General features: G+C 43.1%; 1 protein-coding gene across 2 annotated transcripts in view; it reads left to right on the forward strand.

The window, feature by feature from the left end:
- The window catches only part of rasal2 (RAS protein activator like 2), a 68,003-nt gene that overhangs the window by 12,814 nt on the left and 27,310 nt on the right, over nucleotides 1-27,879 (forward strand). For both annotated transcript variants that reach the window (XM_080503543.1, XM_080503544.1), the window contains exons 2-3: nucleotides 16,717-16,844; nucleotides 16,925-17,051. In XM_080503543.1, the coding sequence (XP_080359669.1) occupies nucleotides 16,717-16,844; nucleotides 16,925-17,051 (255 nt within the window). The remainder of the gene's footprint in view (nucleotides 1-16,716; nucleotides 16,845-16,924; nucleotides 17,052-27,879) is intronic.

Genomic DNA, 27,879 nt, shown 5'->3' on the forward strand with positions numbered 1-27,879 from the left:
AAATATTCATCTTCTAATACAGGTTGATGGAAGGCGACATATTTCTAGAAATACGTAGGGTTCAGAGGTAGCATTCGCCAGTTCCTCCTCATCCTATGATTTTATTTGTTTTCATCCTTTACATTAGCTACATGCCCACCTCGAATGGTGTCAGTGCTGAATGAATGACTTTCGCTTGTCATGAATCTCATAGTTTAGGGTTTGTAGGGGCCTCTTCAATCTCCGAGTCAGCTTGTTATGTTTACTATACTGCTGATATATTTACTAAAGCTAAAAGAAGCTGTAAGTCCTGTTTCCTAGTTCCAGCAGGCAAAGGATATCTATCAGACTTTCAAAACATACAGAAGATTTCTAACCTTATATAACCACTACAAAAAAAGGCTATTTTGATAATGCTGCAACCATAAAGTATGATATTAATGCTACAATTCACTCATTTTGGTCACAGCGTTCAGAGATCAAATGATTTTCTCCGCTTTCAACCGAGATCTTTGCTATTTGTAGCAGAATTCTAACTAAGGATATCAAATCTCTGTCCGTGTTGGTGACGTGACCTAATTTGCTGAGTGAGAGATCGAATTGATGTCCAGAATCTTATATATATATTTCTTTTTGTATGTTTTGCTAAAATTTCTTACATTTTTGGGCAGTCCCAGAACTGACTTTTGATGACACGTCTTTACTGTGCTCTGAAAAGATGTTTGAAGAGCCATTAAAATCCTGAGCCGGGCCGCGAGGAAGAGGCTTCCTCCTCCTCGTCTTCCTCCTCCAGCTGTTGCTGCTGATTGAGAGCTCCAAATCGGCCCGCGGCCGCTTCACATAACATTTACATTCATTGGGAGTGTGTAACGGTTAGCCAAACAGCCGGCTTGAAGGTTAAGTTATGCTAATTGCATTTTCCACTCGAACGTCACATGATGTTCAGATGAAATATAGTGAGCAAGGAGGTAATGAATGAGGGCTTTCATGCAGAACCCTCTGCTGCATGAAGTGCCATCAGGTTGACAAACTGACCTTTCTGACTGGATGTCAGAGGACCAAGTAATTAAAGAATTAGTCTGTACATCACAATTTACGTATATTCATATTTGGCTTCATTCAGCTGCAGCATTTCAGTCTAGATTTAATCGTGTTTTTACATGTTCCCTTTAGGAAAGTTTTATGTCGATAACGCAGAGGAAATAGTCGTTTCTTTATGCGAAGCAGCGAAACCGAAATCCCCCTCCCCGCCACCATCTGCAGTCAAAGATCCACAGTCAGATTCTAAGGAGGGGATTTTGTGACTAAAATACTGACGATAGTTCACACAGTAATTTCCATGTGTTCTGGAAGGAAATATTAAGTGTTAGAAGTCAAAAGTTATGACTGCGCAAAGCGGACCAGTGGATTCACAAACATGCCGACAGCGTATGTGCCGTAAATAGAAGTGTCTGCATGTCTCCTGCCAATGTTCATTTGTAGAAAACCCCACACGGTCCTGGTATGAACACCGGAGAGCGTCTCCGGATCACATGGAAGTACAGGACACACCGAGTCACAGACCACAGATGAACAACTGTGTGGAACCAGTCTTAACACCACCAGGCCAGAACCAGGTCCAAGACAGACAGCTGCCCAACAGCTGCCGAAGAGTTGTTTTGTCTACGTTGTGTGGTTTACTGTTGGAAAAACAAATGTTAGTGTGCGTAAACCAGAGTGCAAATTTGGTTGGTCCAGTAGGCAGAAACCGCTTAACAAGTGTGAGCATTGTCTTGAACTCACCCTACACCACTCCTCAGACAAGTCTAAATGTGCAATTTTCAGCCAAAAGATTAACAGTTGTGGGAGAATCGTGGGAAAAATCTTTGGTCTTCGCTCTAAATCAGTGGTCCTACGTTGTACCCCGAGACCGGTTCAAGGACGGCCCTTGTCATGGTCTTGCACGCAAAGACAACGTGCGTTAAAAGTCAGGCAGTGTGATCGTGACTGCTGCTGCGACCTGTTTGTTACGTTTATATGACGTGTGTGTTTTGTTCTCAAAGGAAAGCCCACAACAGTAAAGGCTTGCATAAAATGCCAGTAGATGCTAGTAGATGCTAACAATTTATTTCAAACTCCCTTTGCCGAACTAGCGTCTCATAGTTAGCTTCTCTTTTTGACCCATGACTACCTCCATGTTCTCCTCCTCCCTTTTTTTTTTTAGGGATTTCTCTCCAAACACCATAGATGCCACAACGGACAGCGCTCCATTCATGTTTATGTTTAGAACGTGTTGTTCTTGCGCGAGCATGTATTTTTTGCGCAATCTCATCAACCCGCGTTGTCCCAGGCTGTGGTTCAGCTTCTGTTTCATTGTACAATCTGCACAGAGCAAACTTCATATCGTGACCCAGAGTTTATTCGATTTTTGTCGTACGGTGTAGCTAGCTGTGAACTTGCTGTGTGAGATTGTTAAAAATCGCAGTCTGGTGGAGTCATAATGAGCACAGGCTCGAAGGAATATGGAATTACTGAGCTCAAGCTGACATGTTTGCTAGTCTGAAAGCTCCAAACTAACCCACAAACGGTATTGAAATCAATCTTTAACCAAAGTCTTGATTTTTATCATCATAGACTCGGTCTGGATTAAAGTGAAGCTGTACTGAAACCGACTTTTCCAGGACACTAACCGCTCTGCTGGTCTCTGGGTGCATGTGCATGTTCTTTCTGTCCTGTTCTGAACATTGGGTGCTTTATTCACCTCAGTGGCTGCTCTTTACCTTGCCAGTGCTCTGACTCTCTCTAAAGCAGCTGTGCCACCGGCGTGTTTTCTGACAACGCATGTTTCACAGCCTGGAGAGGCCGTGTTAATATTTCATGTACAGATACATTAGGGACTGCACATTTTCTTTTTCAGGAAGCGCTTCACTACAAGCACCGTCTTTATTCCTGCTCTTTTTTTTTTTTTTTTTTAAAGCGACTCTGCTGCCGTCACGTTTGAAAGTTTTTTCCAATTGTTTTCAATCAGTATCTTCGTACTGCCTTGCTATTTTGCACACCTGTCTTGCCCCCAACCACTCTTGATTTGGTGCGTGTATTTCTGGGCTATATGCAGTCATCGATCATCTCGATCTGGTGATGATACACGTCTGTCCCCCCTCTGAGTGTCCTCAGCGTGCCAGCCACTGGAGCGTTCAGCCTCACCGTGAATTTAAAAGCAGCGATGAGGAGGATTAGAAGGAACCCTCCAGTGATCGAGGTTGTAGAAATAGATTTGATCTCATTTCTCTGAGCCACTGGTTTGTGAGAAATACAGCTATCTGTCAGAGCTGATACATCGTAGCTATCACTTTGTGGGGAGTGTAAGTCGTGCTGCTGCAAGTCACACAATGATGGAGTTGGAAAGATCAACAATAAGACAGTAACAATGTGAAGAATAGACGGCGTCAAAATAATAAATACTTGCCTGTTGTGACGTCTGCGTAATAGATTCTTTTTAAACCAAATTCCCAGTTTTGTTTTATATTATTAACATTTTGTGTGAAACTACAGAAAAAGCATTGACATTTGCATAAAAAAACCACTTCAAAACCAGGGCAAATACATATTCCAGAAGGGTTTCGGTGCACTGTGCACTCGTGATCTGCGTTTCATTATATACGGCCAATCAGACAGAGCTCTATTGCCACAGATTGTACTGACAATGGGTTATATTGTACTTCATCATTGCAACGTTACACACCTATTGGGAGTGAGCCAAGAACACTGCAATCCCAAGTCATGCTGCAATATTTAAAACCATTATCACTAATCACATGTTGAACTGGTCTCATGCAACCCTATTTAAAGTTCAAACATCACATAATGAAGCCTCGAGTCACACTCATAAAACATTGCTGCAAACATGAAGACCATTGTAAACGAGTACATCATTATACTGTAATTTGCAGACAGTTTCAAGTCTGCATGAGATGAGTGTGCAGTAAGTCAGCAGTATGTGTGGTACACAGTTTAGCACTTGTACCCAGTGTGGGTTTTTTTTAGTAAATGTGTGTGAGCCTGAACACAACGAGCTGCAAACAGAGATATGATGGTGTGAAACTTTCCAGCAGGTCATGATGGATAGTAGAACACACACACACACACACACACACACACACACACACACACACACACACACACACACTGTGAAAATGATCAAATAGTAGAGGTTAATTAAACCGTGTGTTTGTGTTGTTGTTGTGATGGTTCAGGGCATCGACACAGGAAGGCTTTTAATCAGGGGTGTGTGTGTGTGTGTGTGTGTGTGTGTGTGTGTGTGTGCGCGTGTGTGTGCGCGTGAGTGCGTGTGCGTGCGTGTGTGCACTCTACGCTGACCCAGAGGCCATGACGGCTGCTCTATAATGAATGAGCTGTGTGTTTTCATGTGATTCTCTCCGTGTCTGTGTGTACGTGCAGCTTTATATATGCGATGATTTATTTAAATAGTGTCTTCAGTCTCGCTGTGTATTTATTCACACCATCAGAGGGCCGTTTTCAAACTCCGAGCTGCTTTTTACCCCTTGTCAGTTGTGTGCCGACGATTTACTGCTTTAAGACGTATTGACTTGACTATTTGAGACCCAAATCTGACGAGTGTCAATAAATTACAGCCAATCGACACAACATCACCTCAAAGCTGTTTGTACACCTTGACAATACTGAAAGATGTGTATTATCTTAACTATCAACGTTTGAACATTCTGCTCAAACGTTTGGATGTTAAACTGCGATGACGACCGCTGCTGCTTTCAGTGTCGTCAGCCAAACGCTTAATTTGGTGTCATTTACCTGAGCAGATTGCGCCGACTCTGGAAAGGTAAATACACTTTGTTGACGTTGAAGAATAATGATGTTAATTGATGTCACGATGATTTCGGGTAGTGTTTTTTTTTGGGTGGTTATCCAAATTAATTGAATTAAACTTAATTAAAAATGTAGTTTAATCATGTGTTTTTTCAGTTTCCCACTCTGATTACTTGACTGGCTGGTCCAGATTGATGTCAATGCAGGTTTAATCACTTTCAAATAAATGGAAGAAGGGACTTTTTTTCACACCGTCTTTGGTGTGAATACAACTTGGGAAGTGTGGTTGAGGTGTGGGTCAAACATCGGCGCGAGCTTGCCTGACTCCCCTTTTGTATGGAAATGTGCCCTCCACAATAAAAGCCCTCAGAGTAACAATAGGACTCCTGGGCTCATTAACTTTTCAGTGCAGCAACTTGAAGCAAGTCTCCTGCTGTCAGTTAGGTGGGTCACTTCTGCAGATTTGAAAATATTGTGAGTCATCTACATTTCCAAAAACTCTGAGAACGAGTTTTTGGAAGTCATTAAGACTGTTTACACAACAGCATGTCGAGGGAAAAGGCAAAAGCTTTAGCGTTTGTAAACGACTTCACTCTTGACAAGTTAATCTCTTGGATGCACTTTTCATCTCAATTTGTAATTTGAATTTAAGCGTCTGGAGACTTTGGATGCTCATTACAATTTGACACTTCCAATGTTTCAGTACAGAATATGTAAGTGATTGTGATTGAGAGCAAGATTAGTATGTGGTGGCGTTTTTTTTTTTTTTTCAAGACTGTGGTTGAACGTATTAAATATAACAGAACACACATGATTAGAAACCCTGCATGGCTTCCAAGGTCTATCTAAAGTCCTCGATCCTGTGTTTTTTGTTTTATTTTTTCTATATTCTCAGGTTGAACTTCATTTAATTGTAAGTAAATACTCATTGACAATCACTCATGTTCTATGGCTGAGTGCAGTTTTAGTAATTGTGTACATTTCAACTGTAAAACATTCAGAAGAGTTGCTCTCCTGGATCAGATGGTTAGAATTGTTGAATTCTTTGTTTTCATTTCATTCAGTTTTCTCATTTCTAACCACTGGTCTGCTGGTTTTTGATTATTTCCATTGGACTGCTGTTCACAGCGTGTGCATGTTGACAGGATGCCTGCTGGGGCGTTGTTAAATGTTCTTCTCCCAAACATTCAGGATGAATGAGGAGAAACCTTAGACTTCATACACATCCTAATAAATTCGGTGATAATGTACATTTTGCAGTTCATTTATTTGTCATCGTCTGCTGTCCTCTCGATGTATTTTGGATTGTAGAGATGAGCGCTTCTGCTCTTCTGTGTATTTTTTTATTTATTTGTATACAAAGATCTAGTGATGCACGAGTCTCTGCTGCTGCTTGTCTTGTTGTCAGAACATTTCTTTCTGTTGTTCTTTTGGCGAGAAATGGCAAACCTCCGAACACACATGGTTCTCTGGACGCGCCCTCCCTCCCTCGGCTGCTCCCATCAGTCTGATAGGAGGTGACACCGCCGTTCACCTTTGACCCGCGAGACCGACCCCCCTCGTAGAAGCCGTCGCCTTGATTGACACTTGAGCGAGAGAATCTGCTCTGTAGATGCAAATGCGGCCGCGTCCTGCCGACGTCGGCGCGTTTAAATATTAAACAGTCGCCGTCGCTTCGGGCCGAGCAGCAAAGAGCTGCCGCGGCGGAAAACGTTTAGCGAAGGCCTGAACTTGTAGATAAGGAAAATCTTAGTGATTAGAGCTCCTCCTGCAGACACTCAGATTCACATTCTACTACATAAGATACCAGGCAGTGGAGGGACGAAAGTCCAAGATCCAGTATAGTACTTGTGTTTCTTCTGCCGTGTTTAGACGAGATGCTTTTGAAAGCTTGTTTTTTTGGCTTATTCATTATTATTTGTTGTGAATGGACTTTGGGGAATTCAAACAGTGGAGGTTAAGGTAATTTACAAAAAATATTTCGGGAACTATTTCGATGTTGAGACAAGCCAATGGAACATACATCCTCCCGGTGGCATCACAGTTCATACTGTATCTATCAGGCACTTCCTGTGCCCCCGATAACTCTAATCTGCCACCAGTTACATAAGCAAGTGTTTGCTGAGAAGGGGGCTGATGTGTTAATGTTCTATTCATCATTTGTTTCCTCAAGCTGCCTCCAAAAAAACACCTCGTTTTTTTTTTGGGGTCGTTTTCATCCTGACAGTTTAGTACCAGCGATTAAAAAACCCCCGGAGTTAAAATGTCACAAAGATGACCTCCAGCGCACATAAAAATCTGTCCCGAAGTGTCCCTTTAAGTGGCGTGTAGAGCCGCTACCAGAATAGTGTTGATGTTTCTGTGTGGCTGAGCTGAGTGCTGTATCTGTCCTCTCCGGAGAGCCTCTCTCTGCTTATCAGAGCGAAGCTGCAGCCCTTCGCTCACAATCAGCTGCCTGCAGAAAGAGACTCGCCTGCCGACACTGATTTATTCTAAGCCCGGACCTGCAGTCAGACAAGCGCGCTTCATACGCCACATTTGAACGTGTTTAACGTCCCAGGAAGCAGTTTTTTTTTTGGGGGGGGGGGCTCCTTTTATTTGTGAACTTTTGTTTTTTACAGCTTCTTGTTACTAATGGCCTAAGAATGAGCCGGTGTTCAGCTGTAAATTACAGGATGTTTCCAAAACCTCCCACACAGTTGGAGGGGCTCAGTTTCATGGGAAAGGAGATTGTGTGTAACTCCACGGACAGAAGCCTTGATGATTGCTTTGCTTTTTTTTTTTTTTTTTTCCAGAAGTGGATTCTCAAACCCAAAAATTGTTCAGTTCGTTGGCCAATGGGGGCAAAATGTGCTCTCTGAAAGTCTGCCCTGTTTTCTATTTACATTTGTTTGGATTTTGTGGTTTGAGTGCAATTAGTTTCACCCGCAAGGAAAATAGAAATTCACTATTGAATAAAAAATGTCATTGTTCTCAGTTTTTCTGCTTCCCATTGAGACGACTTATCATAATAAGTGTATTAGTTGTAACATTTCACTGACCTGGGATGAATAGCAATGTATTTTTATTTTTTTTTACACATAAAGACACATAGTTCCTTTGAAGAAGTGGCTCAAGATTAGTTTAAAATCACGGTTAGGGGAAGAAAGAAAAAAAACAAACAAAGCACGTCGGACTAAAAACAGGTTTTATAAAGACATAAAGTAGCTTAAGAGCGGCTGCCTCCCCGCCCGCGGCGTTGAACCGACAACTCATTGGCGGACAGCTGTCGTCAGCTGTGCTGTGAAGCTCCTCTCTGTCACTTCACTTTTAGAATTATTATCAACATATTAATTCCCCATATTTCCACACCATAACGCTGATATGGAAGAATGAGGGTGTTATTTTGATCTAATACTGATCGGATTTTACACATTCTGCCAATATTATTTACTAATTTTGACTTCAGGATATTTCCATGCGGCTTCCAGCCGTCACTGAAACGTTCCAGTTACTACACTTATTATATGACGGTAGATCCAAATGGTTTCCAGAGGAACTTGCGACCTGTCCGGTTACACGTTGGAGGAGGGCTCGTGAGATATGAGCGCTCTTAGCAGACGGGCGTTTAACACATGAAACAGATGAGATAATGACGGCGCTGACGGACTGTTTCCGAGCAGAGATCCTCAGGGAGGAGGAGGCTGCACATATTAAACTCTTCACAGCTTCTCCCTTTCTGGGTTTTTTTTCCCCCGCCCGACTTGATACAAACACAATTTCTCCGTTGGGGGGGCTCCGATCTGTTAATGACTGTAATTTCCTCATTCACACAAAATGCTCCCCCTTGGTGTGTTTCACACCTCAGAGCTCGTGAGGCCCCTCTCTGGTTGAAAGGTGTCAGTAAAAGACAATTTTCATTTTTGTTTTTAAGTCTCAAAAAACATGTTTCACAATTCATATCTCTCTCTCAAAGCCACATATAAACAGTCTCAGATCACCATAAGTAAATATGTTGTATTCTTGCAGTTAGGAAGTGTTTTTCTATTAAAACACTTAAAGATAAGGATGGATGACTGACTTAAAATGAGCTTTTCCGTGGTATCAATATATTTGTAAAGTTTAAAACGGGTGTTCTGTTCTTTTGACTAGAACAATATGACAAAATGCTGACTTGACCTCTCCAGGCCGAGAGAAAGGCACATAGAGGTGCTTCCTGCAGTCAGAGTTTGTATTTATGTCAGTTACGTAATTTACCACGAGATTCTTCACGCATGCTCTTAAACATCTTGGGCCACATCAGGCTGATCATCTCATTCCGTATAAACCAAACAATCTTTTGTGAGGAGAATTTATTCAGACTCCATATCAGCACAACTAACAACGGTTTGTTTGGATTTGTTCAGATTATCTTGATTATTCTTGCGTTTTTGCACATTTGACTTGCTTTAAACAAGGATGACCTCAGACTCTCATTGCTTGTGCGTCAATAGAAGCCGTATGAGCTGTTTCGTAATGCGTACACTGTGTTATCTGCTCCGGTTTGTTCACTTGAAGGCTTCCTGCCTCCGAGACCATCAGTCGTTCCTCTGAAGTAGTGTCACGTAGCCGTTGAGGCTTTTCACTGCTCGCCTAAGCTCTCCTTCTGATTATTTGGATAGGAAAAGAAGAGCAGCCTTGCTTTCACTATCTGGGTTTTCTCCGAAATATTCACTCCTTCAAGTCAGCTGTGCAAGTGACGCGTTTTCACATGTTTGGCATCAACTTGGTCGTTGAGAGCTTGTTCTCGGTACATGGCTTCTTGGAAAAAAAACTAATCTGAAGGAAGCGCACGCTTTCAGTGCGATGCTCCCGGTGCTCAACTTGTTGTACGTATCGGGTCCGGAGAAATGTCCCCGTAAGTAGACCAGGACACACAATTTCCACTCACAAGTGGAAGTTACAACTTAGCAGGTCAGACAAGTAGCATAGGTTTTCACTTACAGCACCTGAAATGATCAAATTTGTTCACTTGAATAAGAAAAAAAAAAGAAAAGCGTAGCAGATAGGTGTGCAGCAGGTGTTCCATCTTGTCGCGACGTGTATATTTATTGTTTGTAATAACTTGCAGCAGGTCCTCTGTCTTTTTTGAAACCAGTGTGAGTTTACCAGAGAGCTCGTCTGGGAAAGAGAGTCAGTTGGGAGCTGCACCTTCTGCTGCTTGTAGCCTGTGTCTGTCTTTGTGTGTGTGTGTGTGCCTGTGTGTTGTCTGCAGTCTGGGTCAGTCTGCAGACACACCCCTTTCTGTTCTCACTATGGTTTCAGCCCACCCCCACCCCGCCCCACAACCCCTCCGTCTTCCTGTTGAATGGTCCCATCTTGATAAAGCAGTGATGTGATGTTTCTGCGCTGTGATTGGGGGAAGCCTGCCGTGTTTACAGGTTGCCATGGCGACCAGGGCACGGGGAATATACAGGTCGATAGACAAAGCGGCCTCTGTGTGTGTGTGTGTGTGTGTGTGTGTGTGTGTGTGTGTGTGTGTGTGTGTGTGTGTGTGTGTGTGTGTGTGTGTGTGTGTGTGTGTGTGTGTGTGTGTGTGTGTGTGTGTGTGTGTGTGTGTGTGTGTGTGTGTGTGTGTGTGTGTGTAAAACCCTTTGGAATCTGCCGTGGTTTACTGGTTTTCGCCTACATGAGTTTTGTGTTTTGGAGAGTAATCACCCAGTTTAATTGAGATGGAATTTAGCGTTAATGTGTAAGATGATATACGTTGTTCATACCGGCTCCCTCACTCGCAACTGCTGCAGAAAAATGCTGCCATTTTTCTTTTTTCTGAAAGATGATTGAGTGGCTATCTTGCTGAACAAACTTTCCTTTATGAGGCAGTTTTTTTTTTCTTTCTGCGTGCCAGTATGCAAACATTGAAACACAGTCTTTAATTTTAGCCACAGCTATTATTGTTCATCCTCACGAAAACTTCAGAACACAACTTGTGCTACTTGTAAAAAGCACCAAATGTTTGTGGGGCCCAAATGGGGAATTTTTGGTCCCGTGAGAGATTAATTAAATGATGTTGAGCACATTTTGGAAATGCTGCGTTCGATCTTCAATAGTTATAATATTTGACAAAATTCAGCTGCCATATAAACGTACAATGGATGTAATGAAGAGAAAATAAATAAATAAATGTGTGAATTTTTTATCATTTACATTTTCTAGTCACGATGTTACTGTTCCTTTTGACTCATTTCTTTGGTGGCATAGTTTATTTAATGAGGTTTCAGAGAAATGTAATTCGTAGCATTACTTTGAATTTTAGCTGGGTTTTTTTTTAGCGTGTGTGAATTAAACACTAAGTGCTCATGCAAATATTTGACTTTCAATTGTATTGCACATTGCAGGTGATTTACTGAGAATAGCATGTTTTGTTTTTTGTTTTAAGAAAACTTGTACCAATATAAATGTGGAATGTCAAATCCTGAAATAGCTCACGTAAACATAAACATCAGCGTGAACACTGAGAGCATGTCGGGCCTCAGAAGCACGACGAGCATGTAATGGAGTTTCCAGTATGTGTGTGTGTGTGTTTCCAGCTCGTGGACAGGTGGTGGACTCTCCCCACTCTCAAGACATTCCTGCTGGACGTTTGGTGGCCAGAGTCGAGTTTCTCTTCACACCAACACATAACCCCCTGTCCCCCCACACACAACACCTGAGACGCACACACCGAGTGCTGGGTCTTGTCCCACTCGTGGGAATCATCGATTCCTGCAGGTGTGACACCTAAAGTATATGTGTAGTATGTATATATAGCTATAGTATAGCTGTCCTGGTTGGTAGCAGTCCGTAATATAGAGACAGATGCAAGTGAAGACAAATACTGTAATTTTGGCTTCGTCTACTCAAAGTTTCATTATTGATTTACATAAAAAAAAAAAAAGGCTGTCTTGACTTGTGCTGCAGCCACAAGACAAAATCTAACCTCCTTGCTCCAGTAGGCACCGTTTGGCCCAGTTGATGCTCATTTTGTGGGACTGATAATACCACGACACAGCTTTCACACACCAAGTCATGATCCAAGACGTGTTGGGCTTGAACTAAGGTCAAGTTCAGCAGTTTCCTAAGGATTTATTTACTCTGAGACCTTATTACATGGCCACACTCTGCTCTCTGACTGCGTGAAGCTGCAGCAAAGGTCGCCCGTCGCCAACTCAACTGAAAAGTTGAATATCAAACGATCCAGCAGTTTGTGTTTGTGTTGCTGCCTCACTAAAAAACACAGCGAGGCTAAATGGGCTGCCGAGAAGCAGCGGGTCCAATCACAGTGGATCCATCACTCAGGAAAAAAAAAAATCATTTTCACACTCGGGCAATATTGTGCATCCATTTCTGGTGCTCTTGACCTTTCGCCAGGCCAGAGTCGTCCATCAGCCTGGACAAATATAGAAGCTTAATCTCTGCAGGCAGGGAGGCGGCAGAGAGGACTTCCTGTGGGCCGCCGTCTCACTTTGATCGAGTATAGATAATAAAATTGAATCATATTTTCACAAACAGAGGCTGCAGCAAGTCCTTCAGCTCGATAAAACTTGCTTGAAGTTACTATAAATGAGTAACTTAAAAATGTTTAGGACTCCCCTGCAAAGGTCTTTTTTTCCTAAAAGCAGAATTTCTTTATGGAACAATGGTTTTTTTTGTGTGTCTGACTTGTCTATGCCATCCAGGTTTGGCATCATGTTGATATGAAGACGAAAGACGATATATTGCCAAAGCAATCTGGGGCAGTAGAGCTCCATCCCATTGGTCAAATATGTCGACATGTAGCGCATGAATGCATATTGCAAAGAAACCGTGGATTCTTTTGAGATACTGTATGATGTGAATTTGATATTGTGATGATGATTAATCTGCTATATGTTGTGCAACTAAATCCTATCAGACCTCCAAGATTGTTGTCTTACAAATATGGATACATCCTAAAAAAAAAACAGATATAAATGAGTCATACTTTTACTTGATAATTTTGAATGAGCCGCTGAATCTAACCTAATCATTCTCTTTAGGCCTCCCACAGCTTTTATTTTCTCCATAGCCGCGCTCATACTCCGCTAAGGGTTTGCGTGACGGCGGACTGAAGCGGGATGGCAGTTCAGGCAGGTAATGGGGGAGTTATGTAAGGCCAGCAGCCGGTGGCGTGCCGTCCCGACTGTTCCGCGCTGCTCCGGGAGGGATCCACATGTCTCACTGGCGGCGGCGGCAGACCTGGGGTCTGCTTAATTAGCTGAACTGCAGCCCTCCCGTCGTGCTCCCACAGAGAAACAGAGAGACCGTCCAATTAGTCTTCTTTTCTTGTTTGACCGCTCCTCTTTCACACAGTGGCTCTAAACAGGAGCAGGTGTGACTCTCACCAATCTCTCCGGGGGGGGTGTGGGGGGGGGGGCGCCTGAGCTTTGACGTGGATGATTTAGTATGCAGCCAGAAATAGGCTGCTGGAAATGTAGAAGCTCAGCTGCTTTCTGCACAAACGCCGTGTCCTTCCTCAACTCCGCCGCTCGCGTCACGTGGCCCTCGTTTATCAAGCCGCCGCTGCGGCGACACCCGGCTCCAGCTACGCTTTGGGAGCCAGAAAAGAAGCTTCACTATTACTGGAAAGGCGGTGAAGCTTTCTGTCACTATCTGTAGTGGTGGTGGTGGTGGTGGTGGGGGGGGGGGGTTTCCCCACAATCGAGTGGTTCCTCTTTATTTTCCTTCAGCTGCGGAAAAATTGTGACTTCATGCCTTTTTTTTTTCCCCCCCCTCCAATGTATTTCTTCATCTTTTAAAACAACCACAGTTTGCCGATTTCCTCATTTGATTTTCAGTGTGACGTGATTCATCACCAGAAAGATGAAGCAGGTTATTTAGAGCTTCCCTTTTCTTTCTTTCTTTTCTTTTTTTGTTGGAACTGCTCTGAAGCTCACCCGGAAAGAGACTAACATGAGTTGATCATCCACCTTTAACTTGTAAAATGTTACAAGAATAGAAGAATTAAAAAGTATTTTGTGACAGACTCTAGCTTGCGTGACCCGATTCCGTCTCACTGCAAATACGGAACATGGCACCACCGCACAGAAAACCCCCAGGACTCCAAGCGGGGGATATCCACTTACCACTACAATCATCATATCTTTATAAAACCACATCATTGGGTTTTGGTAGACAAACAATGTGGGTTGTCTTTTTTTTTTTTTTTTAACAATCTTAAAAAGTCATCGGCACAATTTTTAGGTTTTGCTTTGGTTAAACACTATTTTCACAGATAAAGCCTGAAAAAAAAATTGCTTTGAATTTAATCAAATCAGATTATACAGAACAAATTGTGTGAACTGGGAGGAAAAACAATCCTCACACTGATCTCTGAAACAATGAATTCAAATTTGGTCTGGGGTTATTTCAAAATGGTGAATTGATCCCATTCAGCCTGCGATCTTTCTCCAGCCACACTGAACCAAAGTGCAATGAAACGTCCATCACAATCAATTACAGTCATTAGGTGTGTGTGTGTGTGTGTGTGTGAGCGTGTGAAGCGTTTACCTCGCCACACAGGCGCTGAATAGTCCCAGCACAGTGAGGCACAGTGAACGCACCGTCTGTTTACCCGACCAGACGTCGACGCACAAACAGAAGCAGCTTCCCCCCAGCGTTTTAACACTGATGTATTGTCCAGCACACACACACACACACTAAGACACACACTAAGACAAGCGGCTCTGTGTTACTTTTGTGGGGACACTGTTGGCCTAAAGGTGAATGAGCTCCTGGACCCCCTTAACATTTTAGATTTCTAAATTGAATTATAAGAAATACAAATACGTCTCATCAGAGCTGCAACAAGTGTCCACTCTTGTAGCGCTGACCTGGCTGAGTAGTTGGTTGTTATTCAAGCAGATATTTAAATTTTTCATGCCAAAGTGTCAAATGTTCATTAAAGCAGACGTCGCTCCCCTCTATGTCTCGTTTGGTCTGTCCAAACAAAAGAAAGTCAATAATCCTCATTGTATAGCCTGCAGCCTGAGAACTTTAGCGCTTTCTGACGTTAGCCACAAAAAAACAAGCTGTAATGGTTTCAAAACAATATCCTGAATACGCTTTGACAGTCTGGAAGACTGTATCATCAGATATCTGGCTGATCTTAACTATAGTACAAATAATTCAATATACAATAATTCAATATACAAAATACAATATTAAGAGTTTAAAATGATTTTTTTCTGTGCGTTTGAAACTCCATCTCCCTCAATGGGAGACGCATGTAAACACTCTTTTACCGTTTCCATAAATTGTATTTAATTCGGTCATTCGGGAAAAGCAAATTAATCACATATAACAGTTGTGTGCAGTGTTCAAATCTGTAGTGTTTTTTTTGGGGCGTTCATTGTGCGACAATTGCTGGGCCATGCTTCATTATGCCTAATTTCCATTCAGTACTTATAAATATAGCTTCCTCCTCTTATCACTTGAAAAATAAGGAAGGAAGCAACTCTACATAAAACGTGAATTTTTTACATCTGATTCAGTGTTTCACTGATGCATCACACTGGTGAAAGTATTAAGTATGAATCAAATCTCCTCAGTAAATATTCCAAGCTCCCACTACAGATTTGCTCTGGAGCTTCTTAAAAAAAAAAAGGATTTTGGCTCCTCAACAGACACCAAGATGAAAAGATTAACCTGCCGTACAGGATGACCTCTATTTTTAATCTGCAACAAATTCGGGAGGACTTTCCCTTTAACATGCAGCGACACGACCTCTGACCTCTGCTGAGTCTGTGTTTGACAGTGTCAGCTGAGATCAGACATCACTTTCATTTTTAATCCTACGACCTCCCCTCCTCCTCCTCCCTCCTCCTCCTCCTCCTCCCTCCTCCCTCCTCCTCCTCCTCCTCCATGACAGCTGAAGTTTAGCTCCACGGCTCCCTCTGCAGGTGCACTTCGTGCACTGCAGCGCATCACGTTCTCCATGGTGAGCCCAGTGACCTCTTCCTCCCTGTCCCATGACTTCTGTCCGAGGCCGGTCACATGACTCCCGGCTTCAGGCTGAGCTCAGCTTCCACCTCGATTGTTTCCTGGCTGAGCTGCAGACGGACATCAGCTGCTCATCTGACCCCAACTTGAGGGGATTCTGTTGCGCTGACTTCCTGTGGCCACTCCCTGTAGAAGGGAGTAGCTGATCAGGTGGACACAAATCAAAAGAAAAGAACATTATAGTTTTGTTCCTATAACAACAAGCTGAAGGCCACATGTTAGCGTAGCGGTTTGTATTATTGGTACAAAGGTCCAGCACTTATCCAACCCTCAGTAAGATAGAAGAAGTGGCACAGACACATAGTGAAAACTAAAATTCAAATGCCATCTGTATTTATAAATTGGAAGTTTTGTAACAAACACCACCACAAATGGAACCTTGACGATCTGCCAGAAAGTAAAACACTGAACCCTCAACCCTAAAAGAAAACCTACAAGTCTGAACTTCTTCACGAAAAGATTCGAAATGATTGTAAAACGAAATGACACAAAACCCCTATCATCTTCTTTAATGGGAATAAAGATCGCAATGTTTCTACCAAAGCAAAGTCTCATAATTGAAGGGTTGAACAGCTCTAGAGGGGTTAGTGGTCTTGAGGAGGTGAAACACTATTCACAGTGGGAAACATCCTCAATTCATGTCCTGTTTTCACTTTTTTCCTGCCAAGTGTCTTTCATAAATAAGCACACTGAAGTATCCTGGGTGGTGAGTGACTGGTTGTCTCCATACTTGACTTCAGTGTCCAGCAGCAGTCAGGGCCTCCGCTCTCCTTCAGAGCCACAGTTTAATAAACATTTCTGGATGCAGCTGCCAAATACTTACTTGGATGAAGTGTTCCTATTAGTTGTTTTGATGTGTTGTATAAAAGTCTTTGCTGTGTGTTTTTCTGCTCTCAGACGTCAAGGGTCCTCCAGCTCACCGGTTCTCCTGCGGCCAGAGTCCGTACACCGACAGTGGCGCCTGGGAGAGGAAGTTCTGTGTCCTGACCGACAGCCAGCTCATTCTGCTTAACAAGGATGACGAGGTCCGTCCCAGAGCCGTCACAGATCGGGATATAGTTTGACACGCTCTAAACCCCATTTTCTCTCCCCCCGAAACCCCCAGGGTGCTGGCGAGCCTCAGGAGAGCCCCACGGACTCCCAGAAGGGCCGAAGCCTCCGGAGGACCGTCAGCGTCCCCTCGGAGGGACAGTTCCCTGAGTTTCAGGCAGCAGAGGGCGCCGCTGTGCTAGGTAAGGAAAAAAAAAAAAAAAGGAGGAGGCAGGGGGAGTCTGCTTACCATGACAACGCAGAGTTGTTTGTACTGCGAGTTGTTTCCACTGCTAATCCTGGACGGGGAAATTAGGGCTGAGTAACGTATCTTTACGCAACAGCTGAAACTGAGAGAGCTGTGTGTGTGTGTGTGTGTGTTTGTGTGTGTGCGTTGCCAATCCCAGCAGTCATTATCAGGATTAGAGCGGAAACAAAAGGGCGGATGTGATGATATTCAGATCACGGATGAGGAATTTTGTTGTAACAGAGCTGCATCAGTGTGTCTGTGTTTCTGTACTCGTGAGGATAAAGTAATCTTACTGCTGATAAAGTGGTTCGAATGTGATTTTGATCTTTTTGTCAGTTCATGTAAGTTGTTGCTCCTGCTATTGAAATCAATGACTATCATAGAGTTCCAGAAATTTTTTTTGAGCATTTATTTAACATTTATTATCTACTATTTATCAACTGATTTTGGAGGCAATTATTATAGTTATTATTACTTTTATTTCAATACCAACTTAATCTGGATGCAGCTTTTAAATTGTGTCCTGCAGTCTTTCCGGGTGAGAGACCTCCCCCCCCATCACTGAGAGCCCCCGTCGGCACGGCAACATGACACAGCAATCACATGTCAGCTGACATGTGAAGATTAAAGCTTTGTTTCAATTGTTGGAAAATCCTGGAGGTTTGGACTGCATGTCAGTGTTTTCAGGGGATTGAACAGCAGATGTGCACGTCTTCCTGGAATTAAAGACGGAATGACTTTTCCCCACTGGGCACAAGGTCGTTGTCACAGTTCAGGGTTCAAAGTTTTAGTTTGACTTTTTTTTCTAAGAAAATGGTGCTTCGTTTACCTTCTTTCCCTCTGTGTTCTTGTTGTTTTCTCTCCTCTCTCGGTCGGGGGTTCTTGTTTGTTGCCGGATGTCCACATGTGCTTTATGGGCACTTTTATTTCTGCCCGTGTTTGATGGGCCACTTGAAAACAACTGGTGATATTTAAAATACTCTCAGCATTTTCTCTGCAGTTCAACCTTACTTGGATTGTACTGAAGAAGCGGAGACGTCAGTTTAGAGTTCAGGTCCCAGTGAGCCGCCGCTGCCTCTTCAGGTGGATGTTCTTCGTCTCTTATCGCGAGGTGTCCGGGGGCACAGCGGGCAATTTTGCAGCTCTGTGTGGGAACGTAGCCTCTGACCGGGGTAGGGGGTGGTGGGAATGTCTGAGGACAAAGCGTCCAGTGTCCGTCAGTCCATCTGAAGGAGCTGCGCTGACCCCGCCGCCCCCTGTGGGACGCCCGGGCTGGAGGGATTCCCACCCTCAGCCGCAGGGGTCCAGACCTGCTTTTACATGACTGTAGGAGACAATCAGAGGAGTCCTCCAGGAAACGACATGACGCTGAAAGGCTGAAAGGGTAGGGGGAGTCAGACCCCCGAGTCCCGGCGATGAGGTTATTGATCAGTTATAGGTGGTCCGATAGAAAATTGTCCTCATTCAGCCACAGAGAAGCTCATTCATTCACTGACCCCTCCCTAATCCAACCCCTCCACCCTTCCTCACCCGCTACCCACAGGCCGTGGGGGGAAGGAGGTTATTTATATGTTAATCTTCCCAGTCTGCCCACACAGACGGGTCGCCAACAGCCAGTTGGAACTGGGTTCACACTGTGACGATAAAGGGTTTGAACTGGGATTAAAGCAAACTGTGTGGGTTCATCTGACGGCATTTATAGAGCTTTAGTCCTCGTTGTCTCTTTAACATGCTGGACCAGTTTAATGTTGCTGAGATTGTTTGAATTCAAAGCTCGTGTGTAACAAGGTTTATATACACTCAGTGTAATACTAGATTAGCTCTTGGTTTCTACAGTTTGACGAATAATTGTTACAATGATGTTTAGATCTAATTTGGATTTTGAATTTTAATATTGAATTTATATTGGCATTGTTTTTACTGATTTGTATTGAGTTTGATGTTGATATTCGACTGGTTTTAAAATTGGTTTATTACTGAATATGTAAATGTGATGTGAGTCACGATAAAAACATTTTTACACAGATTTTCTTTTGGAATGAATTAACCTAGTTTGATTCTCAAGTGGGAGTTGGTCTAGGTCTAAACTGTGGATTTAGAGCACATTTTTACTCTGGATTAAATACAAAATAATCCAATTTTGTATTCCGACTGAGCCTAATAGTGGACTGTCACCTCGTATTAGGCTCAGTGGCTGAACTGCTTGGATGTTTGTATTTATGTGTCTATGATATTGGCATTTAGTCTTTTTTCTCTCAATGGGTTTTATCTGGTTTTGGTTTGATGTTGAATTGAACGTGATAATTACCCTGGATTTTAAGAGGTTGATTTTGAGAGTTGATTAATGAGGTTATTCCGAGTTTAAACTTAGTATCTGCAGTGTTCGGTAATGGCTGATGTGACATGATGTGGACAACGATAATATCCAGGGCTGAAATTAGTGTTTGTGAAATTACACCTTCAGTTTTCCTCTAACCCCCCCCCCTTCGTTGCTCCGCTTCCATTTGTTGGCCCTCACACAGTGAACGTGAGCAGTGACAGTAGCTGAGGGGTAATTTTACTCCACTGTTTGTCAGAGCAGTCTAATTACAATGTTGACTGACTGCTCATTACCTGTCTCAGCTCAGCACACCGTCCACCTCCTCCTCCACCTCCTCTTCTTCTTCACGTCCTGCTCTGTGCTCGGGTTCGGCTGCCAGACCTCGGAGGTCTTGATGTTGGCAGATGAGGGAACTGATTACAAGAAAGTGATCTGCGTGTGAAAGCAGTGGGAGGCCCCGGATGTCACGCCCAGACCTTGGTCTTACCTGCAGCGACTGGAATTTTACTGCTTCAGTGAAAATATTCAAACCAACAACTGTATTAAAACACAAAACAGAAAACAGTTTCCAGTCTCAAACTATTGTGATCTCTTTCTTTTTAGCTTGTTGAATATTTTCTTTTTTATAGCTTCATGACATATGTTGGTGATTTTGATTGATAAAGTTGATGAATTCAAATAATGTCTAAGTCTGACCTGAGGGTGTTCATAAAACACAGCATGAGGAAACACTTGAAATCCCCAATAATGACCACACAACTTTTTACAGCGTGAAAAAAAATTAATTGATCAGGTTCTGTATCTGCAAAAGCTCCTTGACAGGTGGTTAAGTGACTAATCCGGTAGATTGACCGTTGGTGAGAAGTAAGAAGTAATGATTATTTCGATGTGGTTGTCCCTCAGTAGGTGGAGGACAGGGGGGGACAAGTTTCAGTCTCCATGTATCAGACGTAGTTTTTGGTCTCCTGTCCTCCTCAGTTGTTTCACAATGAGTTGATGTGTGGATCTGCAGCATTCCTGTGTCTTTCCTCCACCACTTGTCAGCCTGCCGCAATGAAACCACACATCCTGCGGCACCCTGGATTTCACAGTTAAAGCCTCGAAGTGGGCAGGATCCCTCCAGTCCATTTTACAGTCAACCAGCTGAGCGTGTCCTCATCAGGTGGGACCATGACAGCCACGGAGACGCAGATATCAAATGAGATCAGCTTTATTTAAAACCTTCAGCATTCACACCTTCATTTTATTTTGGAAATGTTAAAAACCCATCATTAAATTCCACCTTTTTTACTGTAACTTTGAAATTTTGCTTAGAAAAAAAAGTTTAGAAAAGACTTATAAAGTTTCAATACCTTGACCAATGCAGAAGTGTATTTTAATGCTTTTATGACAGAATTGACATGTTTTTGTCAGTCTTTGGAATAAAACACTTGGCTAAATTAGTGAAAAATAAGTGGCGACATTACATGTACAACTATACAACGTAGTTTTATTTGCCTAAATGTGTTCGAGGGTCAGGATTAGATCATGCAGATTATACAGATTACAGACGCTTCCTGATCGAATGTGCAGGGCGCGTGCGGGGTTTTTATTGTGAAGGCTTGGCTCCAACGTGGTGTGTGTTGTGTGTCTTGACCAGAGTTTGCGCACACACACACTCACACACACACACACGCTGAGCGTTAGCAGCGGACATGAGGGAAGGTGTTTCAGATGAACCTTTCTGGTGAGTTTCTCTCGTTTTGTTGAGTGGACGGAGCTTCGGAGCTCAGGGAGCGGATCCCCTGCGAGGCTGCAGTCCGCCTCCCCGCTCGCTCCCCCGCGGCGTCGCTCGGGTCGGGAAACACGCGTGAAGTTTCCGCCCGCAGGAACCCCGCGGACTGGGAGGGCTGAGCTCTCAGGGGCCAAAAACCTGGGACGAGTTTTCCGTTACTTCCAACGTGTCTCACTGTCGGATGGTTGGTTAGTTAGTTAGTTAGTTAAACCATCGGGATCCGAAGCGAAGCCTGGATTAATGAAGCTGGATTAATGAACCAAATACACCATCTACCATGTTCACACCTGCCTGTTGTCACGTTATGGGGAGTCTTCTGTCAACATTAATGCATGTAAGATTAAAACTCAACATGGGGAAAAAAAGTCATTTCAGTTAAATTTGACATAGTTTGATTGAACTATTTCCCCACAAATGTGAGAACCGTCCATTGTACTGAACTGTCTGCCTGTGAAATTGATGAAGGGAAAAGTGGACTTATTTGCTAAGTCTTACTTGTTATAAATGTGTAAATCTAGTTTCTTTAAAGTACAGTTGACTATGTTTTTAGACCAACTGCTAGTTGTTTTTTCAATTTCAGAAGGTATGAGGTCGTGTGTCGTCTGCACCTGTTGTAAGAGTCACAGGCTGATGTGACGGCTGGTTTGCAGGAGAAACAATATGGAAGAAAGTCAAAGTTAGGGGACAGAGATGGGTGAAAGACTAATAGCGGGATTTAAGGGAGCACTTTGTGGCATTTGTAGAAAAACAGAGTAATGTAAATATCACTATATATATAAGGATTTACGATTTTCTATGTTTTGCAGAACTTAACTATTGGTTGTTGTGCCCAAACTGAAGGAAACAGCTGAATGTTTGACAGCATTAACTGTGTTTTTAATTTTCACCATGATAGCCAGGAAGTCCTATATACATATTAAATGCATATTTATTTATTCCGAACCAATGCATCACAACTACTTCCTTGTTGGCGTAGGTCTGCTGCTCTTGCTGGTTTCTGTCCGTTCCCTCCTCATGGTCCACCCCACATGTACCTGTGTGACAATTACTAACATTATAGTGAGTCCTTTCATTCATGGAGTAAAATATACAACAATCCCTCGAGCCCCGCCCCCTTTCTCTGATCCCAGATCTGTTCTCCTTGCCAGTGTTTGTGACGAGGACACAATTCAGTGAGTTGACACACGTGAAGAAAGCTTGTGGCTCGATGCCTTCATCACTCGGACGCCAGAGCAGTAGTCAGAGTATTGCACTTCCCTGCCTCGCTCTCCCTCTGCTCTCTGTTCTTTCTGTGTGGCTCTCTGTCCTCCAGTGTCTTTCTACTCGCCTCCTTGTGAATGACATTTCTTCCAGCTCCATGCACTTGGCTGCTTTTCCATTCTTAAGGGATGCTGTGACAGTTAGCCTAAATTGTGGCACTGCAGCTGTCCCAGGTTCAGTTATAATTAGATCACCGTGTCCCAAATTTGCTTCAGATTGCGATGCTGTGATCTGACGTGATCGCAACATAAATCAGAACTCCCTACAAGGACTGTACCCCCCCCTGCAGCCATTAAAAAAAAAAGGTTTTTTTATTAAGGTTACCCTTCAGTGAAGGAATAACATGTAGCAGCAATGATGATCAATGAACCTCTGTCGCCTGTGGAGCTGCCATCAGGATTCTCATCACATTTTGGAAGCGAGAAGTAAACGAAAAGACTAATTTGATTATCTCATTGATGCTTGATTCCCATTGGTAACATGTATTTCATTAGCCACACATTTTAAATTAGATCCAAAATATAAGAGTAGCATTTTATTGTTGTAGCTTCACAGTGTCTTTAGAAATTATTTTAAGAGGATGCAAAGAAGTTCTCAAAGATGTTTTGGCTGCTTGTATGTTGAATTAATGCCAGGGTATCCCTTATGTCATAAGTCTGAACTGAAAACATTGATATTTCTGGACTCCTTGCAGTTGTTTGGATGTTGCTCTGCTCTAAACGCATCATACAGTTTCAAACTATTAAGTTTAGTCATCTGAAATGATGAAAACAATCCAAAAGGGCCCCAAGTACATCTGATTTTCTGCAAGAGTCAGCATCAATGCCTTTCTGTTTCAGCTTGAAAGTAATTGTATTGCTATTACATCTTGACCTTTTGAGAAAGCAGTTTCTTCCCGTGAGCGTGCAGAGACGTGATTCATGTTACTGTGCAGCTTTAAGACGCGACCGGACGCCGGTGCAGAGCTGGTTCTGTCTCCTCGGGCGGCCTCTGCTCCGTCTAATCGAGGCTGTGAATGCGATTCCTCTTTCTGTCCACCGGACGCTGAGGAGCTTAATGGGAGCAGTGTCCTTGTTGCAACACGTTGAGCTGAATTGTTGAGCGGCTGGATGACAGACTGGCCCTGGGAGTAGATCCATCCCTCCTGCAGGAGGTCCCCCTCCCTCGCCACCACCCCTCTTGAGTTCCCCTCTGTTTCAAGCCGAGTGGCTTTAACTGATTGAAACGCTCCTGGCTGTACTTCCCCAAAATACCAAAACGACCTGAAATGACATTAGTTGGGGAAAGGTTTCAGCGTTGCACGCACTCCATCTCGGGCTGGACACTCCTTGCCTTGAGTGAAGCGATTCCCAGTTGGGGAGTAAGAGGATCCCATTGCTGCCGCTAATGAATTCAGAGGAATGTGAAGTGATGTGAGGGGAGGCGGCCGACACACGCAGACCCGGCCAGACTCGGCAAACAGAGCGGGTTTCATTATGCCAAAAGAAATTCTTTGAATATTTGTTATGAAAGCGGATCTGTGCAACCACGAGGCTCGGAACGACGACAATTTAATATTTTGAAAGAAGCGAGTTGGCTTGATCTTATGACATTTAGGAGTCTCTTGGAGAAAATTCCATTTCTCTCGATTTAACTGATTTCCAGATATCAGACTATAGAACACATTGTGTATTTCCAGTCGTGTGTGTGCGACTATATTCTGATTCTAAATTGCTGCAATTTCGGGTGTAGTAAACAACGGTGTATTTGCAAATCCTTCAAGCTTGGATTATTGCCAACAAATCCCATCAAGGGCATTGGTTATCAAGTCTTTTTGTCCTCTGAGAAGTAACTGTTGTTTTTCCACAAAGGTTCTCTCATTAAAAAAAAAAGCATTTTACATATAAACCCAATGCTGATGCTCAGGAATCTCTGTCTCTGACCTTTTTTCCACCATCCTACACACGGCATTATTAAATTACGTGCTCTGAACCAAGCTGATGACATTTCTAAATCCTCTGACATTGTACGCTGCCTTTTTAAATCCTGTCCTACATCATTTGTAACCATCAATAACATTGTGTCCATGAAGCGGAAAATTGGCGACTGAACTTCAACATTTCGGTTGAATTGACAGAATTGATACTATTATATCAACAGCAAATAAATGTATTATTTTTTTTTTTTAAACAATATTTTGCTAGTTTTGAACTTTTAGAACAAATATGAAAACAAAACAAATACAAACTTGACAAATCAGCAAGTCCGTGGATACAGATAAAGTGAAGGGTTTAGGGTGGAGGTGTTGCACGGACGTCTCCTGCTGTTGATTTTTTTTCTTTTTTCTTTTTGGGCGGTGGCACAGCAGCAATGTCCTCGCCATGCCTTTCTGCCGGCTCCTTCTCTGCCCCCCGAACCACGTGCTGCTGGTGCAGATGCTCAGCCAGGCGGACAACCAGTAAATCAAATCAGGGGCAGCAGGTCCATTTCAGTGTAAAGTGAAAGTCAAGTAGTGAGAGGAGCACTGCGGGATACCACCACACGTTCTGGTCCAGCCTTGCTGGATAGTCCCATGTTTCCAAGTGTCCACATTGTTCTGGTTTTCCTCGTGTAGTTCTGGCATTGCTTGGGCTTATGCTTTAGGTCATTATCGTAAGGGTACGGCGTTGCAGAATTCTGCGGTCGCCATGTTGGTTCAAGGTCCCTCTCACTCTCTGGACAAATCATGATCCTGGATCCAGCAAAACAGCCCCAGACCCTCACAGTTCCTCCTCCACGTTGGACATGTGATGTCACACACATCGTTTCACCTACTTGACGGTGTATAAAGATCCCTACGCGACGAACAGACTTCTGTCGTGGCTTTGGGTCTGTCGGACCGCTTCCTGTCAGAGTTCCAGTTTTGTTGATGAATGAAACTGCACTCTCTGACACCTTGACTCTCGTTGAATGGCTCTTGAGGAAAAACCTAAATATTCAAGTGCTCCGATGGTCTCGCCTCTCGGCAGTACAGCACTGTGGAACTGATGCTCCCATGTGTCTTGGTACCAGTCTGATCCAACACTGCTTTCATGCAGACAGAGGAGGTTTGTAAGTGATTCAGAACAATGTCAACACCCGTCACAGTTGGCAGCACCGACTTCCAAGGCTTGATGGACCTCCACTGCTTTATAACAGCTTCAAGTTGTTAAACCCATTTCTTGTTCCTTGGAAAAATCTATTTTTTTGCAAAATTGTGAAGTGTACATTATTTTTTCAGTTTTGAGTAACTTTGCCTTTTTTTTTTTTAACCTCTGGCAGTTCACCACTTGCCTTTGTGCCAATTCAAGCTACTTAATAGATTGAATGACTTGAACTGCAATAAATACTTGGAAAAATTGGCGCACTCTCAAGCTTTTGACCAGGAGGTTAATCTAACGCTCAGGGTATCTCAACATTGTTTAGGTTTTACACAGCCAGGCGTGACGGTCAGCTTAAAGAATGAAAGTATTTCAGAAGCTTTTCTTGAGACTATTTTCGAAAGTCAGTGAATTGACTTGAGCTGTGTTTCTGTCACGAGTACTTTTCAATTACTACAATAATGTGAGTATTCAACTACAAAATAGAAACTTAACAAAAAGCATTCTGTGCTGAAATGTCTACTATTTTCTACATTGTTGAAATAGGATGTCCTTAAATTCTCCACTACGTTGTCGTTGTGTGGAGTAAAAAGAGAAAAAATCTCATCACTGAATGACTCAGTAATTTCCTCTTTTCCTATATTTATTGTGAATCTTCATCACTATTGTTGCTCTCATTTAAACTATTTGCAGGTGATCTTAACATTTTTGATCATTTTTCAGTCACAACATTTCATATCTGAAAGATTTGAAGAGGAAGCCACGACTCAAGTCAGTTGCAGCTTCTTTGACAGTGAAAGTACATAGATTTCATTCTTCAGAAATGAACACCCCCGACTTTGCAAACATTCTTAAAAAAATGTAGAACAGATTGGAGTTCAGTGATGCCTTCATTATACTTTGTGAACAAGATGGCAAAAAGAAAATGAAGTTTACCGATTACTGGCCTGGCCCTTCCTCGTCCTGCGTCTTACATCCTGTAGACATGGACGCGTCAGGCTGTAGCAGCTAAAACGTCTCTCAAACGGCGAACCTCCTGAAAGCACATTAGACGACGACGAGCAGGGACAGTTAATGTAATCACTGTGATTACAGCTTTACAAAGTGGAGCTGTTTCTCTGAATGCGTCGTGGCATCGATATGATTAATGAGATGAGAAATAATGGAGAAACGGGAAAATAATTAGGAAGTTGTTGGATCCATTCATCCTCTATGGATCTTCTATTCTTTGCAGCGTTTTCCAATTTAGGGTAGCAGGACAGTGGCGCCGATCCCAGACCATGAGTAAAGCCAGGGTACACAATGACAGATCACCTGTATTTCACAGGTCAACAGTCATTCACACTCGCATATTTGCAATTTAATTTCAACGGTTTCCCTTAAAACCATGTTTATGGACTGTGGGAAGGCCAATGGCATTAGTGACACACCATGAACATCAGAGTTTGGTATTCAGGGCTTTTTAGAACAAGGCTATCAATGCCAACACCAACGACATGGCAACATGCATAGGATTAACAAATGAAAATCATCTTTTGCCTTCATACCAACTGCAACCAGCGAAGGCTTTTGTTTTGACACACCAAACGGGTACACCATGGCAGGATGACGTGACACACAAAACGTGTGTTTCGGCTAGCAAGAGTTAATCTAACAAAATCTAGATCTAGCAGTCTCCCGACTCTCCCAACAAGATATAGCTCACGACATGGCAGCACATCGGTTGTTTCTGTTGGAAATACAGAAACATGAAGAAAATGAAAACAACTCTGAAACCACTATTGCGGTGCGTCCGCACCCCAGATTGACATGAAAGTATGAACAATTTCCGGACCTTTCCTTTGCTGAAGGTCCGGTAGCTCAGGTGTTGGTCTCCCATCTTTTAAAAGCTGCTGTTTTTTTCCCTCAAAACAAAGTGCCTGTTAACCCACCAACTAGCTAGAGAGCATAGCAGTATCGGTTCACCAATGCACTGCGCGTACAGCATTTAGCGTAGCACGGTTACGCCCAAAGGCAGAGTAGCGATCTGCTTTTTTTTAACGTAAATGATGTGAGGGAATTGACTGCGCATGCGCAAACACATCCATACACTGGATATGACCAGCAAAGGCAGAGTGGATGACTTGTGCAAGCCTCTCTGTCGTACCAGGAAATGGTGGTGTTGCGTCATTTGGGCTATGAGAAGCACAACATGCTGACACTGTCAAACCTATAGGTACTGTAAGCTACTGGAAATTGAAAAATAGATTATAATTACATTATATTTAAAACAAATAAAATGAATATTTCATTCTACCCTGACTGCACGTCACTGACTAGCGCACACAGA

The sequence above is a fragment of the Blennius ocellaris genome (assembly GCF_963422515.1).
Source record: "Blennius ocellaris genome assembly, chromosome: 10".
Lineage (NCBI taxonomy): Eukaryota > Metazoa > Chordata > Actinopteri > Blenniiformes > Blenniidae > Blennius > Blennius ocellaris.